Source organism: Carlito syrichta, unplaced genomic scaffold, assembly GCF_000164805.1.
Source record: "Carlito syrichta isolate Samal-C Ts95f unplaced genomic scaffold, Tarsius_syrichta-2.0.1 Scaffold305794, whole genome shotgun sequence".
Taxonomy (NCBI): Eukaryota; Metazoa; Chordata; class Mammalia; order Primates; family Tarsiidae; genus Carlito; species Carlito syrichta.
Window position 1 is genome coordinate 743,652 of NW_007249890.1, and position 16,661 is coordinate 760,312.

A 16,661-nucleotide genomic window follows, 5' to 3' on the forward strand; every position below is an offset into this window, starting at 1 on the left:
CTTCCCCAGTCCATCTCCCTCCCCTTCTGCTATGAACTATGGTGTCCCACATCAATTCTGATTCTGCCTTTCTGACAAATGCTGGTGAAAACAGTGAAAAGGGGAGGAGAGTAGCCCCTCTTATACACTGGGAATCTCTTCGCTCTTTCCATTTGAAGGTTTATAGAGAGTTTTGCCCTCCTCCACGGCTCAGCCTCAGTACATGGCAACCTCAGTTCCTTGGACTTTTAGTTTTCTTGAGAGTCAGGGTGGAGGATGATGGATAAGCTAATCTGTGTCATTGGTTTGAGACAAATGCTAAAGAGATGTTTTAAAACATACTCTATGATTAAAGAAAAATAAAGTAAAAACTCTGCCTGGGGCTTGGGACTGCTTATCAGAGTCTGGAGAAAAGAAGCAGAATTGTCATTAGAATAGAGAGGCAAGGGACATTTAGCCAGATGTGACAATTATAGAGATGTGAGTGAGTGTGCCACCTCTCCTGGAGGTGGACATTGTATAAAACATAGAGTTGACTGCTTGGGTTGCACTTTCTCTCTGAGTCCTTTGGTTAGCTTGAAAAGTAGGGATGTAACAACAGTATTACAGGGTCATTGTGAGGCTTAAGTGAAATAATATCCACATAAATCACTTAGTGCCATGCTTGTAGCAGCAGAGGAAGCACCCCTGCATATTAGCGGTTGCTCTTATTATGATGGGTGATGATGGTCAGAAATAAGACTGGAAATGGTAGTTTGTAAGAGTTAGATCAGCCCCCAAGGGCCTTGTTGTTTATACTGTTTTATGCATCTTATCACGAAGGTTATAGGGAGATCATGTGGGGTTATTTTAAAGATATTTTTAAAAGTAGGAGTTCTTTGCAATTGATTACATGGAGGTAGCAGAGTCAAGGATGATTTGGGGACATCTGCTTAGGAGACAGTGTGGGTAATGGTGTCTACAGAGGAGAAATTGCAGAGGAGGGAGTGGGATGGGGAGAGAATAAATTATATTTAGGATGTGCTGAACCGAGAGTGTTTGCAACATAGGTAAAGATATTCAAAATAGATTGTTAAAAATAATCAAAAGTCATACCCACTGATATGGGGATTATGGAGTTAGGAAGTAAACAGATAGGAAAACATGTTAAAAAAGAAATTGCTGGTTTTGAAAGACCCGAAGAAAGTGAATTGAAGGTTTTCTTTGTTTTGTTTTGTTTTGTTTTCAGGGGATTGTGGAAGTGGATGATAGAGATAGAGGTAAGAAAAGGAGAAAAGACATATAGGTTAGTGTAGGCATGTAGGTTAGTGTAGGTTTGTCTAGAAGTTGGAATTTAATGTTAACATTGTATAGAAGACCCTGAAGGTAGATTGCATTCTCTCATTTAACTGTGTAACTAAAATGTGGTGTTTAACATAGCTTTAAAAAAGCATGTATAAGAAAGGATTAGTATTTTGAAAAGGGAAAAAAGAGTTTAAATAATAGGAGCTTTTGGTGGGGCAGATTCTAGAGTTCATTTCTATTACTTATTTGAAAAATAGAATTTAAATCCTCCATGATCTGAGTCCACATTTTTTTGTGAGAGTAATACTCTAAGAGCTGAGAGGCACCAAAATTTATGTAGAAAGAGAGACTTGGTCCTTGGCGTAGAATTAAGGCAGAAAAGGATAAGAAATCGTTGGGGTTGGCTTGTGTATGCCAGGCTGCCTGTGGATAATTTCCTGAGTGGGTTTCCCTTCTTCAGGGTCTTCCAGTGATTTGGAAAACTCTGTGCAGTCTCCACACACTCCTACACATTCTATTTCTGCTAACTTTAGCTTTAAAAAAGGATATATTTCATTTTGTGTCTGATGGAGTTGTGTGTGAGAAAGATTACAAACTCTTTTAGCTGGTTCTATGACTATTCTCTTTTGGGTTCTCATAACTGGCTTAGTGTCTGACTTTTGAAGGACACTTGGAAATTTAATGGTTGGAATCAAACAAGTAACTATCAGGTTGTGATTTGGGGGATATTTGGAAACATGGGATAGAGTACTATATCAAGAATGTAAAATCCTTATCCCTTGACCTTCATTTAAACATGATCTGTCCATTAATAAATGAATTAAAAAATAAATTTGTAAAATGAGGACTGAGAGGAGAAATGCCCTACTAACTTGAAAGTTGGTTTTTTAAGAATCATAATAAAATCCAAATGTATTTTGATTTTTTTCAAGTAAAATGAGGCAATAAGAATATATTTTACAGTAAAAACTGAGTTTTTGACTCTTAGAAATGCAATTGTCTTAAGAATCAAGCATTATGTCTATATAGAACTAAAACAGTAACTTAAAAATGTCTCCTTAAATTTTCTTTTGAAAAACACACGACTGCATTTGATGGCCTTTAGCAATATGACCGCAAATCCATGAAAGGAAATGCTTCTTCATTAAGTTAGTGCAGATGGAGAAAAAACAAAGAAGAAGAGAGGGAGAGAGGAAAAGAGTCAGAACCAGCTGATGAGTAGGCTATTGAAGGAAACAATGGTGCTGGCATAATGAAATGTCTTAAAGGTTGTCAAAACCTCAGAGAACATTATATAAAATAAAGGCATATATCATTACAAAAAGGTTAGTGAAGTTAGCATTGGCCATTGATTCAGTAACTAATTTTGTAGAGAGGGAGTCAGGCTTCCTTGCCCAGAAGGCCAAAGTGTAGACCATTCTGTACTCCTCTTGTGAAAATGGGGCAAAAGGCAAAAAATATAAGGCCCACAGGAAATTTGGTAAGAAAATATTTCGAAGGGCATGCCCTCAGTCAGTACAGACTTTGCTCAAAGCCTCAAACCATTTGTGGATGCCACATAGCAAAACCCCACTCACCTACTCTGACTTTGAAGGATTTTTAAAACATTTTACTTTTAACATATTCATCAGGTTATAGGAATTTATGGACTATATTCTGGAAATAATTTGAATCAAAGCAAGCACTGTCATTTATTTATTTATTTATTAGAGAGAGAGAGAGAGAGAGAGAGAGAGGATTTTCCTCTCCAAGGTTGGGCAGGGGGCCAAAGCTTATGAAAACATGGCCTGGCCATAGTTCAAAGAACACATGGCCACCCATAGCTTAGCAAGGCAATGACCCCAAACAAGCACTGTCATTTAAATTGCTTTTCTCAATTACTTTGAACCTGCTTTCTTTAGTCATGCCAAATATAACCTTACAAGCACCATGGATTTTAGAATGGACAGATATACATGACATGAAACATATTTGAAAGAAAAAAATTATTCCAAATTGTGCTTGTGCTTTGTTGGTTTGTTTTATTTGATTTTAACATTGGCCAAATCTACAGAGGCAAATGCTGCATTCACTCATTCAGCTCTGCATTCAAGAGCTTTTGCAGTATAGACTATCCTGAATGTTTTGGTAGATACAAAAGAAGGGGAGAATGTGTATTCAGTTTTTCTTTTTAGAGGTTTGGCAGTTTTGGCAAAGTTTTGACCTGTATATACACTGTAAATTGCTTTTAATTGTAATAGTTTTTAGATGAGGAGCTATGAACACCATGAGGATTTACTTTAATGCAATACTTTGAGAAACTGCAAAATATCAGGGCAGGTTCTGGGAATTGTTTTGCATATGTGCCTCTATTCCTCAGATGAAGAGATAAATATGAACCTTTTACAAATCCTCTAGAGAATAATTCTTTCATTGCTAGGAACAGTCATCTTCTGATATCTTTGAATGTCTGAATGTTTGGTTTGAAGAAAAGAAAATTTCATGAATCGGTTTTCTTCCCCAGGATACAAGAAAATGGGGCTGGCCAGGTGATTTAGGGCAGTGTGAGTTACACATTTTTTCTCCCAAACAATGACTGGAGCATTGGAGATGCAGTATAGACGTTTAGAGTACAGTTTCAGAACCAGTCAGACTTGATCTCAAACTCAAGAGCTGCCATTTGCCAACTGTGTGGGGACAAATTTTTCAGTGTCCTTGGTTGCCATAGCTGTGAATAGGAACAGCCTCACCTTATTGGGATGTGTTATAATTCATGTGAGTCTGTAAGAATCTTAGGACAGTTCTGGCCTATTGAAAGTATAAAATAAATGGAAGTTATTGCTATCATCATTATTAGAAGGAACATTAATTATTCCAAGTGTGTTTTATAGTGATAGCTTAAACTCTTTTCTGAAGGTGATAGGAGAACGTTTTTTAATATGTCTGGTCACCACAGATCTGGGGGTATTCAAACTGTTTGAAAAGGTGGGAAACATACCAGGATTCTGTAGGAATAGCCACCGGTAGCTCTGCCACAGGAAATCACTAGTGCTAGGAATAGATACTATGAAGAGATGCTGGCCTATTTGAGTCATTTTTGGAGGTGACAGGTAGTGCATCTGACCAAGAATAAGGGTTTGCTCCATGCCAGTGGGAGTCATCCTGGAAAGAGAAGGGGGTCAGAGCATCCTATCCTGTCTAGTTAGCACTGATGAGAGGATCAAGACAACCAGCCTTCCAGTAGACATATCACTGAGGTGAGGACACAATTTCTTACTATATAGTTGTTTGCGGGAATAGAGGCAGAATCAGAAATTCTCTTTGCGGTTCATGCCAGCTACAGAACTTCTCAGTTACCTGAACCTTTGGTTCTTAGCTGGAGTGTGTATTTAAATCAGAGAAGATCCCATTTTGAAGGTTTATCTAGGATTTTTAACTCACTAATGCCTACGTGTGATGTTATTGTAACAGGGTAGTTTAAATCCTTGTTGTCCAAAACGTAGTATGTACACCCCGAGCTTGGGTGTCATCTGAGAGCTGGTTAGAAATGCAGAACTTGGTCTTAACCCCTGACCTACTGAATCAAAATCTGTAATTTAACAAGTTGAGATTTGCGTTCCCGTTAAAGTTGGTTATCAGGGGTTCTATGAGGACTCATGTGGTCGTGTCTTTTCCCATTGGATATGGTCACAATCAGAACTGGTCTGAGCAATATCAGCCTGACCAATGGACAGCTGGGTAAGAGTAGGGACTTGGAGTCTTAAAAGTGGTCCTGGCAGTTATAGAAATAGTTAAAAAGAAAAAAAAAGAAATTGGTACTGCGTACTGGAGATATGAGTCTTCTGTGAGCAGGGTACTCTCTAGGGTATGTACCACCCTTAGGACAGAAGGGCAGTATGGCATCAGGTACCTTGGGGGGAGAATTCTGAGACCACAGTCGTCTGTGGAATGCTGGGGAAAAAGGCCTATTCACCTCTCCAAGAAACCAGAGAAGGGGAAAATGAAGCTGTTGAGTAAGTCAGCATTTCTTCTTATGCAGTCATATCAGCAGCAATTGACTGATTAGCACTAACTTGTTCAGAGAGAAGTTTACCTTAATACCAAGAGTTATGCTTTTCTAAGTATTTTCTACTTTGAAAGAGGCATTCATATCCAACAGCCATGACCCACATACATACACAATCCAATGAACAAAATGAACAAAATGCAATTTGTTAGAAGAAAAGAAAAGCATCTGATCCATTTAAAAATGAGCCAAATTTGTCAGCAGGCATGTGGGATTTATACAAACTTCTTAGAATTAGATCTGAATCTATACATTTTGACATTCCATCCATGTAGAAGCAAAGCCATGTGCGAGCCCAGGCTGATAAAATGTTTTAAAGGATTGAAAGTGAAGAATAATAACACTTAAGCAGCAAGTTACTTTCGACACTGCCAGAAAAAGGAGAATCTGTCACCCTTCTCTAAATATAGGACCTGGCCTGAACATCGTACAGACACTTCCAAGCTGGTGTTTTGCAGGAACTCACTGCCGGTGGGGATTTGACAGGGTATCCCTCCAAAGGAGAATCTTAATCTGCAGTTAAGCCTGCTTGTGGAACATAGATGAGGCCCTTAGCTCAAGGTGGCATGAAACCAGGCACTCCACAAAGATGACACCTTTCCAAAGAAGGTGAAGATACTTCAGGGTGAGAGAAGACCCTATTCTCCTCTTTCAAGTGGTTTCCTGTATTGTTGAATGAGAACCTGGGCAGCAATGGGAATCAGCAACCAGGTCAGCCTGGGATCCAGAAGACTAGGCAGGCTGTGTTGTAAGAAGCAACGGGCTCAAGAGTGTTCATGACAAGAGTTAAAAGCAACTGGAGTGTATTGGGGCTGAGCAGATAGAGCAGAAATGAGAGAATGAGTGGCGGCACCAGTGGTTGTCTGAGAGCATTAATGAGCCTGAGAATTTCCTGTCTCATCTTGGGTTGCAACAACTGCTGCTGGTCCAGGCCCTGCAGATAAAGACAGGCATTTGGAAAACCTAATAAACTGGGGGCTAGGTGGGCAAAGGAGAGCAGCTACTTCTGGAAAAATCCTGCCCCCCCAAAAAAAAATTGCTTGCAAAAGTTAATACAAAAAGGAGGCAGTGTGACTTTTTAAAATTCATTTAAACAAGCATTTATTTTTAGCTCCTAGAGCAAATATCAGAAGTGGTTAAGTCGTTGTACCTGTAATTTTGTAGCACACCAGGAACCATAACAAGAATATTTAGCTGTTGGTCTCACCCCCAGGACACCCTAAATTGTCTGAGTAGTGACATCGATGCCTTGAGTCGCTAGTAAGTAATTCTGAAAGTTAGGAATTTTTTTTGGTACTATAGTATAAGCAGTAATGTGATACTAGAGGAAAGAAAGAGTGATTTATTCCATATTCAGTAGTTTAGTACCTTGGTTTCATTCAGTATTGTGTGGATTTAATTTAAAATAATTATTAATTAATAGTTCATCATTCAATATCAATGATTTTCAAATGACTAAAATCATTTACATCAAGCAGGCTGCTGCTATCAGCACGTTTTTGTTATAGTGTCTTACAGGTTTTTCAAATTAAGTTCTGTGCTTCAGAATGGTTGAAATGACAGGAAACTGTATTATTCCAGAAAATACCTTGTTGGCTTTATTTCTGATGATAAACATAAATGAGGAATGGTGAGAAATCTTCTGAGGTAGTGAGTCTCACATGGCAGCTCATTTTGTATTGATTCCAATTAATATAAATGGACAAGATGTGTTCTTATTATAGTGAGAACATGATTAAAGGTTTTTATGGAAGGCTAAAACTTGACTTTTTCACCAGGAAGCAAATTTCTCCAAGGAAAATAGTAGCAGCTATGATATTAGTAAGCTTAACATGTGCCAAGCATTGGTTTTGTGCAAAGGTCAGCAAGCTACAACCCTCTGGCCAAATCTGGCCTGATTCCTGTTTTTGTAATTAAAATTTTATTGTAACACAATTATGCTCATTTATTTACATATTGTCTATAGCTGCTTTTTCTTTTGAATAATTGAGAGACTGTCTTGCAAAGCCTAACGTATGTACTTTCTGGCACTTTATAGAACAATTTTGCTAAAATCTGCTCTACTGTTTTACATATTTTGCCAACCATAGAGGATATTCGTTGTCCTCTATTAGGAAACTGAGGCACAGATATCTTATGCAGCCTGCTCAAAATCAAGTAGCCTGTTGATGGAAGAGCTGGGATGCCAGCTTTCTCAGTTTGCCTCCAAAGCCTGTGCTGCTTACAGCTCTGCTATACAGTAGACAGAGATTTATTCGGTATTTAGATTTTCTTTTTTACTCTTGCTTGAACGTCTTACTCTAGGTCTTTTACAATAATGTTATTTTCTTGTTTAATTTACAAACAAGGTGGGAAATTAAAAACTTATTTCTATTCCTTTTAAGGGAGTCTGGTGGTCCTGGACCAGTTGCATCAAATCTTAGCTTGGTTTATGGGGTAAGGGAACCAGGTGTATTGGGTGTGATAGCATCTGAGGTTAAGTTCAAGTAGACATGGTTTATTGAGTGCTTTCTACATAGGAGGATAAACAAACAATGATGCACAAAAGGAAGTCTTGGTGTGATGGAAAAACAGATGAGTAAGAATAGTTGACTTTTGGACAATATGGGAGTTGGGGGGTGCTGACTTCCCAAGCAGTTGAAAATCCACCTATAAATTTGACTCCCCCGAATTTAACACTAATGGTCTTCTGTTGACCAGAAGCCTTGCCAATAACAATTAATGCAAGCCTTACCAATAACAATCAATTAATGCATATTTTGTATGTTTTATGGATTATATACTGTATTCTTACAATAAAGTAAGCTTGAGAAAAGAAATGTTATTAAGAAAGGCATAAGGAAGTGAAGATATATTTTCTGTGCATCAAGTGGAAGTGGATCATCATAAAGATCCTTGTCTTCTTCATATTGAATAGGCTATGGAGGAAGAGGAAGAAGAGGAGGAGTTGGTCTTGCTGTTTTAGGGGTGGCAGAGGGCAGAGGCAGAAGACATGGAGGAAGGGGATGAAGAGGCAAGAGAGGGAGGTACACTTGGAATAATTTGAAAAAAATCCACACGTAATTGGACCCACACAGTTTGAACCTATGTTGATCAAGGGTGAACTGTAGATGATTTTAATACAGAGAGGGGAACGCTGTAACATAACTGCATAGAGAGCTATAGCAGCATAAAAAAACTGTTCTAAATCATAATGAGAGGATGAAACCCAGAGACATCCCTGATATAAGTTTATCAGAAAAAAATTGCTTGGAAGGTCTTCAAAATGAGGCAGCTTAGTGAGGAAAAGCATGCTATGTATCTTAGCATAGCATGTTCTGGAGGCTCTGAGAATTTGGACAGGACACAAAGAAAGGAATCAATTCATAAGGGTCTTTGAGCATAATATCATCATAATCAATAGCTTACATTGTTTCCAGTTGACTGGGGGAAAGTACGTAAGCATTTTTGGCACATATAGATTGTTTTCAGATTTCCATCTTAGACCATATACTTTGAAGCCTATGTCGTCTCCTTTCTCATCAAAATGTAGCGTTTGAGGCACTTATATTAGAGTGGCCTGGGATGCTTGCTTAAAATCATCAGCCCCCACTCCACACCTTTTACATCAGACTCTCTGGGAAATGGTGCCTATGAATCTACATTTAAGTAAATGCCCCAGGTGATTTTTATACACTCCACAGTTTAAGAAGCATTGAAAGATGATTTGAAGAAGGACTATGAAGAAAATTCATCCAGGTGAGGGCTGTGAGGGTCTGAATAATGGTACCTGGGCTTCAGAGAAAGGACCATTCAATTTTAGAAGTTTTTTTGGAGATAAAAATCAAAAGTTGGTGATTACTTGATTTAGATGGTGAGTAGCAAAGGAAGAAGAAATGCCTTTTCTTATTAAAAATGTGACTTAAGTTATCAACCTGAAACAGAGAATATATTTTTCTCTCACCCAAAACTACACCTCTTCCTACGTTTTCTCCAAGGTCAATTCAGATTCTTGCTCCATAATATCCCTGTTTGTCACTCTAAAATGAAACATGTCAGCCAGTTTGGAAATGAAAGCCAAGTTTAGTTCCCCAGAAACTCAAAACTATGTTCAGAGTAGTTGATTGGAACATATATTTATTGAAATGAAGAACCTGACACATAAAATGGTATTTTTGAAATTGTCTTGCCAAATGCGAGTGATGTGGAACCTGGCAAGAAGGGAAATTTAGTTCAATTAAGGAGTCTGTCAGTGGGCAGATTGGCCACCAGAGAGCTAATAAAAATTTGTTCATAAACCAATATCATAACAGTTTTTTTTCTGTGGAAAAATGTTATTTGGTTGATAGTTTTCATCATCCTACCCTTCTGTTGATCAAATCTTTCAAATGCATTCCTCAAACTTCATAATTCCACAACTATTCTGTCACAGATAATCCAAAAGTGGAATATGTAGCATATCCCCATAACTCAATAGAATCGCTTTTTTCTTTGTTTGGAACTATACAACAAAAACAAAATAAGAATAATCTACCTTCATTTTAAAGGTAACTCCTAGGTAAAGAAGGAAATCATTACACCTGGCCAGAGGGAGAGTGGAAACAGGACTTTTAGAGAAGTCCACCCACTTATTTGAAGGACACACATTCAATGATACAGTTTGCTTTGGCTATTCCGAATAGCACAAGAGAATAGCATAATACTCTGTTGTGACTTCAGCAAAACTCCAAGCAACATAATTATTGGAAAGAACACAGCCAAGGAAGCCACCAGACCTAAGTTCTGCCTCTGGTTAGTAAGGAGACCTTGGCCCAGTGTGAGACTGGGTAGTAATGTTGAGTAAGACATGAAATTAGCCCTCAAAGAGCTCATTCTCTAGCACAAAAAGGCAGAGTCGGGTTGGAGAACTAGTTTGGATTTCAGGAAGAAGTGCTATTTGAGCAAAAACTTAAGGGATAGATTAGGCTTTCAGGCATAGGAGGAAGTGGAGAAGCCTGCCGGCAGAGGCATAATTAGAAGGTAGCAATTACTATTGGATGTGTTGACGGGTATGTAGAAAAATATTCTTACCTGGCAAGGGAGATAATGGGACCACTAAGGTGGTTGCACTTTTGATGTGCTGATCCCTGCAATGGATATTACTTTTCTGACTTGTCACTTCCACTCCATTTATCCTGTCAGAAAAAAGTAATTCATGAGGAATTTCAAAACAATGATGCACCCTAGGAATATCCATGCTCTCTCCTGGTTAAAAAAAAAAAAAAAAATCTTGAAAAACAATTTACAAATGAAGCCTATGTAGGAGGAAATTAGGTGGTACAGGTGAGTAGGAAGCAGATCCTGGAGGTGCTTACAGGTTCATCTTTAGAGGTTGTAGTTTCATTCTTGGCAATGCTTAGGTGTAGATGACAAGGAAATGTGTTGGGAGACTGGAGGTGGCATAGATAAGACAGATGTGGCCATTAGAACGTTCAGGAAGGGAATAGGATGAGATGTGTTTGGAAAGCAGACTCTGCAGGATTAATCGTGTGTGGGAAAAGTGAGAAAGGAGTTCTGGGAGAAGCTGTTTATCCCAACCTCTGTCCTTTTGGTATGTGTGTGTGGAGTGTTTAGGCTTAATTTAGTTTTGGAATCTCTCCACTTACTGACTGTGTGCTTCACCCAGAAATTCAATTTTTTTCTTCTTTACAGTGGGAATAACAAGTGTGTTGGTTGTGAAGAGTGCGTCTAGAGTGCTTACACAGCAACTGGCACACACAGAGAAGTTAGCTATGCATATTACTTTTCTGACTTCTCACCTCCACTCCATTTACCCTGTCAGGAGAAAGTAATTCACAAAGACTTTCAAAACAATGATGCACCCTAGAAATATCCAAGTACCTTAGCTGAATGATTTCACTCTAGTATAGTGACAGAGTTACCAACTAGACAGTGCTAGAAACCCATGCTTTCAACATCCTGCCATGCACACCTTTGTCTGGTGAGTAAGGATATTGCTTTCTACTGCACTGGGGCTTGTGAAAGCTGGTCTAGAAAATCTGATTAAAGGATATCTAGCTGTGTCTCTCTCTGGGACAACTACTTTCCACATCTGCAATTTGACTTGTTCAGTTGCAGGTCATGTACTGGGCAGAGGTGAATATGAATTGGTGGAAATATATTTTTTATGACTGGTGAAGCAGTGCAAAGAGGTTTTCACCTGGTGGGAAGTGTCATCAGTTTAGTGAGGCAGGGTTTGACCCCAATGCAAGTGTTTTAAAACTAGCTTGATATTGGCCTGTAGTTCTCTTTCTTTGTTGGATCTTTACCTGGCTTGGGTATCAATGTGTTGTTGGCTTCGTAAAATGATTTGGGGAGAGTTCCATCTTTTTCAATAGCCTGGAATACCTTCAATAGGATTGGTATCAGCTCCTCCTTATATGTCTTGTAGAATTCTGCTGGAAAGCTATCTGGACCAGGGATTTTTTTTTGTAGGAAGTTTTCTTATTACGCAGTCGATTTCCTTGATTGTTATTGGTCTATTTAGGGTCTCAATTTCGTCTTGTTCCAACCTAGGTAGGTTGTGTGATGTCAGAAAGTCCTCCATTTCCTTAAGGTTTTCAAGTTTGTTTCCATACAAGTGTACGTAGTAGTCTCTAATGATCTTTTGTATTTCTTCAGGGTCAGGTGTGACTTCAACTTTTGTGTTTCTGATTGTGCTTATTTGGTTTTTTTCTCATTTTTTCTTAGTCAGTCTAGCTAGGGGACCATCGATCTTGTTTTTCCTTTCGAAGAACCAGCTTTTTGTTTCATTGATTTTTTGTATTATCTTTTTGTCTTCTATGTCCTGGATTTGGGCTTTTATTTTGGTGATCTGGATTCTTCTGCTGAAATTAGGGTTTTTGTGGTCTTGCTTTTCCAACTTCTTTAGGTGGCTTGTTAGGTTGTGATTTTCTGTTCCTTCCATTTTCTTCATGTGTGTTTGTAGGGATATAAATTCCCCTCTTACTACAGCTTTCAGGGAATCCCAGAGATTTTGGTAAGATGTTTCTTCATTTTCATTTGTTTCCAGGTATCTTTTGATCTCTGTTTTGATTTCATCATTGACCCAGGAGTTGTTTAGCATCATGCTGTTTAGTGTCCATGTCTTTGTGGGTTTTGGGGGGACTTTGTTGGTGTCAATGTTTATTTTTATTCCACTGTAGTCCGAGAAGGAACATGGTAGAATTTCAGTCTTTTTAAATTTGCTTATGCTTGATTTATGGCCGAGTATGTGGTTGATCTTAGAATATGTTCCATGTGGTGATGAATAGAATGTATATTCTGTGGTCTTTGGATGGAGTGTTCTGTAGGTATCAATTAAGTCCATTTGGTCCAAAGTCACATTGAGGTTCCGGATCTCCTTGCTGATTTTTTGTCCTGATGATCTGTCTAGGGTTGTGAGTGGGGTATTAAAGTTCCCAGTTATGATGGTGTTAGAGTCAATATCTTTCTTCAGTTTTCCTAAAAGTTGCTTTATGAAAGTTGGCACACCTATGTTGGGTGCATATATGTTTAGGATAGATATTTCCTGTTAATGGAGTGAAACTTTTATCATTATGTAGTGGCCGTCTGTATCTTTTTTGATTTTTAATAGCTTGAAGGGTATTTTGTCTGAAATTAAGATCGCTACTCCTCCTTTCTTTTGTATTCCATTCACCTGAAAGTTTGTTTCCATCCTCTTACTTTGAGTCTGTGGGTGTCCTTTTTAGTGAGGTGAGTCTCTTGAAGGCAATAGATTGTTGCCTGATGATATTTTATCCATTTTGCCATTCTTTGTCTTTTCAGTGGTGCATTTAGTCCATTCACATTTAGGCTAATAATTGAAATGCAAGAGTTGATCCCTGTCATAAAGAAAGAGAACTACTGGCCAATATCTTTGATGAACATAGATACTAAAATTCTCAACAAGATCCTAGCAAACTGGATTCAGCAATACACCTCAAAAATCATCCACCATGACCAAGTAGGCTTCATTCCTGGGATGCAAGGCTGGTTCAACACTCGTAAAACCATAAATGTAATTAAATACATCAACAGATGCCAAAACAAAAACCACATGATCATATCATTAGATGCAGAAAAAGCTTTTGATAAAATCCAGCACCCTTTCTTGATAAAAACTCTTGAACATCTAGGCATATGGGGAACATACCTCAAAATAGTAAAAGCCATCTATGAGAAACCCACAGCCAGCATACTCCTAAATGGACAAAAATTGGAACCAATTCCCCTGAAAACTGGAACTAGACAAGGATGCCCACTCTCACCCCTCCTGTTCAACATAGTATTGGAAGTCCTGGCTAGAGCAACCAGAGAAGAGGAGGCAATCAGGTATATCCAAATAGGAAAAGAGGAAGTCAAGTTATCTCTCTTTGCAGATGATACGATTGTCTACCTTGAAAACCAAAGAGAATCTGTCAAAAGCCTCCTTACATTGATAAAGGCCTTTGGCAAAGTCTCAGGATACAAAATAAATGTACAAAAGACAATCGCATTTCTCTACACCAATAATAAACAAACAGAAACCCAAATAAAAAACACAATTCCACTCACAATAGCCACAAAAAAAATGAAATACCTTGGCATCTTCCTAACCAGAGACGTGAAAGACCTTTACAATGAAAATTACTAAACACTGCTCAAAGAAATCAAAGCTGACACAAACAAGTGGAAAAATATCCCATGCTCATGGATTGGAAGAATCAACATTGTGAAGATGTCCATCTTACCTAAGGCAATCTACAAATACAATGCAATACCCATCAAATTACCAGCAACATTCTTCTCAGACCTGGAAAAAACAACACAAGAATTCATATGGAAACACAAACGTCCAAGAATAGCCAGAACAATCCTCAGCAAAAAAAACAAAGCAGGTGGTATCACATTACCAGACTTCAAATTTTATTATAAAGCTACAATCATCAAAACAGCTTGGTATTGGTACAGGAACAGGCATATAGATCAATGGAATAGAATTGAGATTCCAGAAGCAAAACCTCAATTTCTCAACCAACTCATCTTCGACAAAGCCCCCACCACCTACCACTGGGGAGAGGAGAATCTATTCAGTAAATGGTGCTGGGAAAACTGGCTGACCACATGCAGAAGATTGAAACAGGACCCCTATCTATCCCCATGCACAAAGGTTAACTCCAAATGGATCAGAGACCTAAATGTAAAACCTCAAATCATAAGAACCTTAGAAAATGAAGGAAATACCCTCATGGAAATCGGAACTGGCATCCAATTCCTGAACAAAACCAGAAACCCACAGGTCATAAGAGAGAAGATAGACAAGTGGGACCTTATTAAACTGACAAGCTTCTGCAAAGCCAGAGAAACCATCAAGAGAGTAGGGAGACAGCCTACAGACTGGGAAAAAGGATTTGCCAACTCCAGGTCTGACAAAGGCTTAACATCCTGGATCTACAAAGAACTCAAACGTACTGAAAAGAAAAAAACAAACAACCCCATTATAAAATGGGCAAAATATATGAACAGACACTTCACAAAAGAAGACATCCGAGCAGCCAACAAACACATGAAGAAATGCTCAACCTCACTAATCATCAGGGAGATGCAAATCAAAACCACACTGAGATACCACCTAACTCTAGTCAGAATGGCCATTATCAACAACTCAAAAAATAACAGCTGCTGGAGAGGGTGTGGTGAAAAGGGAACACTTCTACACTGTTGGTGGGAGTGTAAACTAGTGCAACCTCTGTGGAAAGCAGTGTGGCAATTCCTAAAAGCTCTAAAAATTGACCTTCCCATACAACCCCGCAATCCCCTTACTGGGAATATACCCTGAAGAATACAAATCACTCTATAAAAAAGATACGTGCACATGTATGTTTGTCGCAACATTGTTCACAATAGCAAGAATCTGGAACCAACCATGCTGCCCATCAAAAGAGGACTGGATTAAAATAATGTGGTACATATACACAATGGAATACTACACAGCCATAAAAAAGAACAAAATCATGAATTTCGCAGCAACCTGGATGGAACTAGAGTCTATATAATACTGAGTGACCTCTCACAGAAACAAAGATCCGAGTATCACATGTTCTCACTCATATAATGGACCTTGAACATCCAATGTAATACTATAAGAAAACGACTGATGGTACTGGGAAACTATGGGGGGGATGGGATTAACAGTAGCATATATCTGTCTGGGGATGGGGAAACACCTCTTATCAACAGGGTGCCTGAATGAAACATAATTGTACACCTAACCCTTAACTGTACCCCACAAAACCATAATAAAAAATATTGATAAAAAAAAAAAAAAAAAAAGACTAGCTTGATGATACCATGGGCTTTCTATGCCCCAAATATTCTCACTCATTATAGTTAGTGTGTAAGTTACTGTCCTGATTCAGCTACAGGTTTCCAGATGTGGGTTCCATGTAGGTAGAAACTGACCAGTTCTTGCCATTGAATTGCTTTTTTTTTTTTCTTGCTTAAGCCTCCTGGGAATGCCTCCTCTTAGAATTTTTTGGAGAATAAGAAGTTAAAGTAGAACAACCTGAATCTCTTTTTTGTAAAGAAGAAATTGGAATGCCATTTTCCCCACAACTCAATAGAATACCTGTTTTCTTTCTTTCTTTCCTTTCTCTTTGTTTGGAACTATAGAACAGAAACAAAACAAGAAGGGTCTACCTTCATTTTAAAGGTTACTCCGAGGTAAAGAAGAACATAATTATTCCTGGCCAGAGGGAGTGTGGAAACAGGAATTTGAGAAAATGGAAACAAACTTAAGCGTCTTGTAAATTTTAAGTGAATTGTAAACACATAATAGATGAGTGAAAAGGGCCAACCAGGAAACTCTGAAATTGTCCATTGGGGGAAATGACTAATGTATGAACATAAATCTTGGTGACAGGTAGGCTAGCTATTTGTGAAACTTTCTAAAGGTTAAATGAACCATAATAGGATTTCGTTAATGCACCAAAATGAGATTAAACCATGAAATACAAATGCAAATATGAAAGTATTTAATTGGGCATAATCAACAGCAATGAGGTATGTTTAGCATAATAACATTTAGAACAAGAGTGCAGTTAGGGAAAATTTGTCTAGAAAGTCAAAGAATGATAGTTGCTTGGTGATGTCATCATTATCAGGAGAGATGATTCTCTTAGTACAACAAATTAGGCACTTTGGCAAGTGAAATGGGTTGTAGGCCAATTGTAAGTCCCTAAGGATTTCCTGATAGCTAGAAAACTTGGCAGTCCCAAAAGACAGCTTCAGTCAAAATAAAAGCTGTCTTTTAACGAGCCTTCAAGTCAAGCCTACTACTGCACCATTCATCGGATGTTTGATGACTTGATTCTCT

The 16,661-nt window shown here is 38.3% G+C and overlaps 1 protein-coding gene across 1 annotated transcript in view; it reads left to right on the forward strand.

The window, feature by feature from the left end:
• OPN5 (opsin 5) overlaps window positions 1-11,328 on the forward strand; it is a 42,947-nt gene extending 31,619 nt beyond the window's left edge. The window contains exon 7 of the mRNA XM_008062681.1: window positions 10,979-11,328. Within this exon, the coding sequence (XP_008060872.1) occupies window positions 10,979-10,987 (9 nt within the window). The 3' untranslated portion in view covers window positions 10,988-11,328. The remainder of the gene's footprint in view (window positions 1-10,978) is intronic.
• Window positions 11,329-16,661: the final 5,333 nt, after the last annotated feature.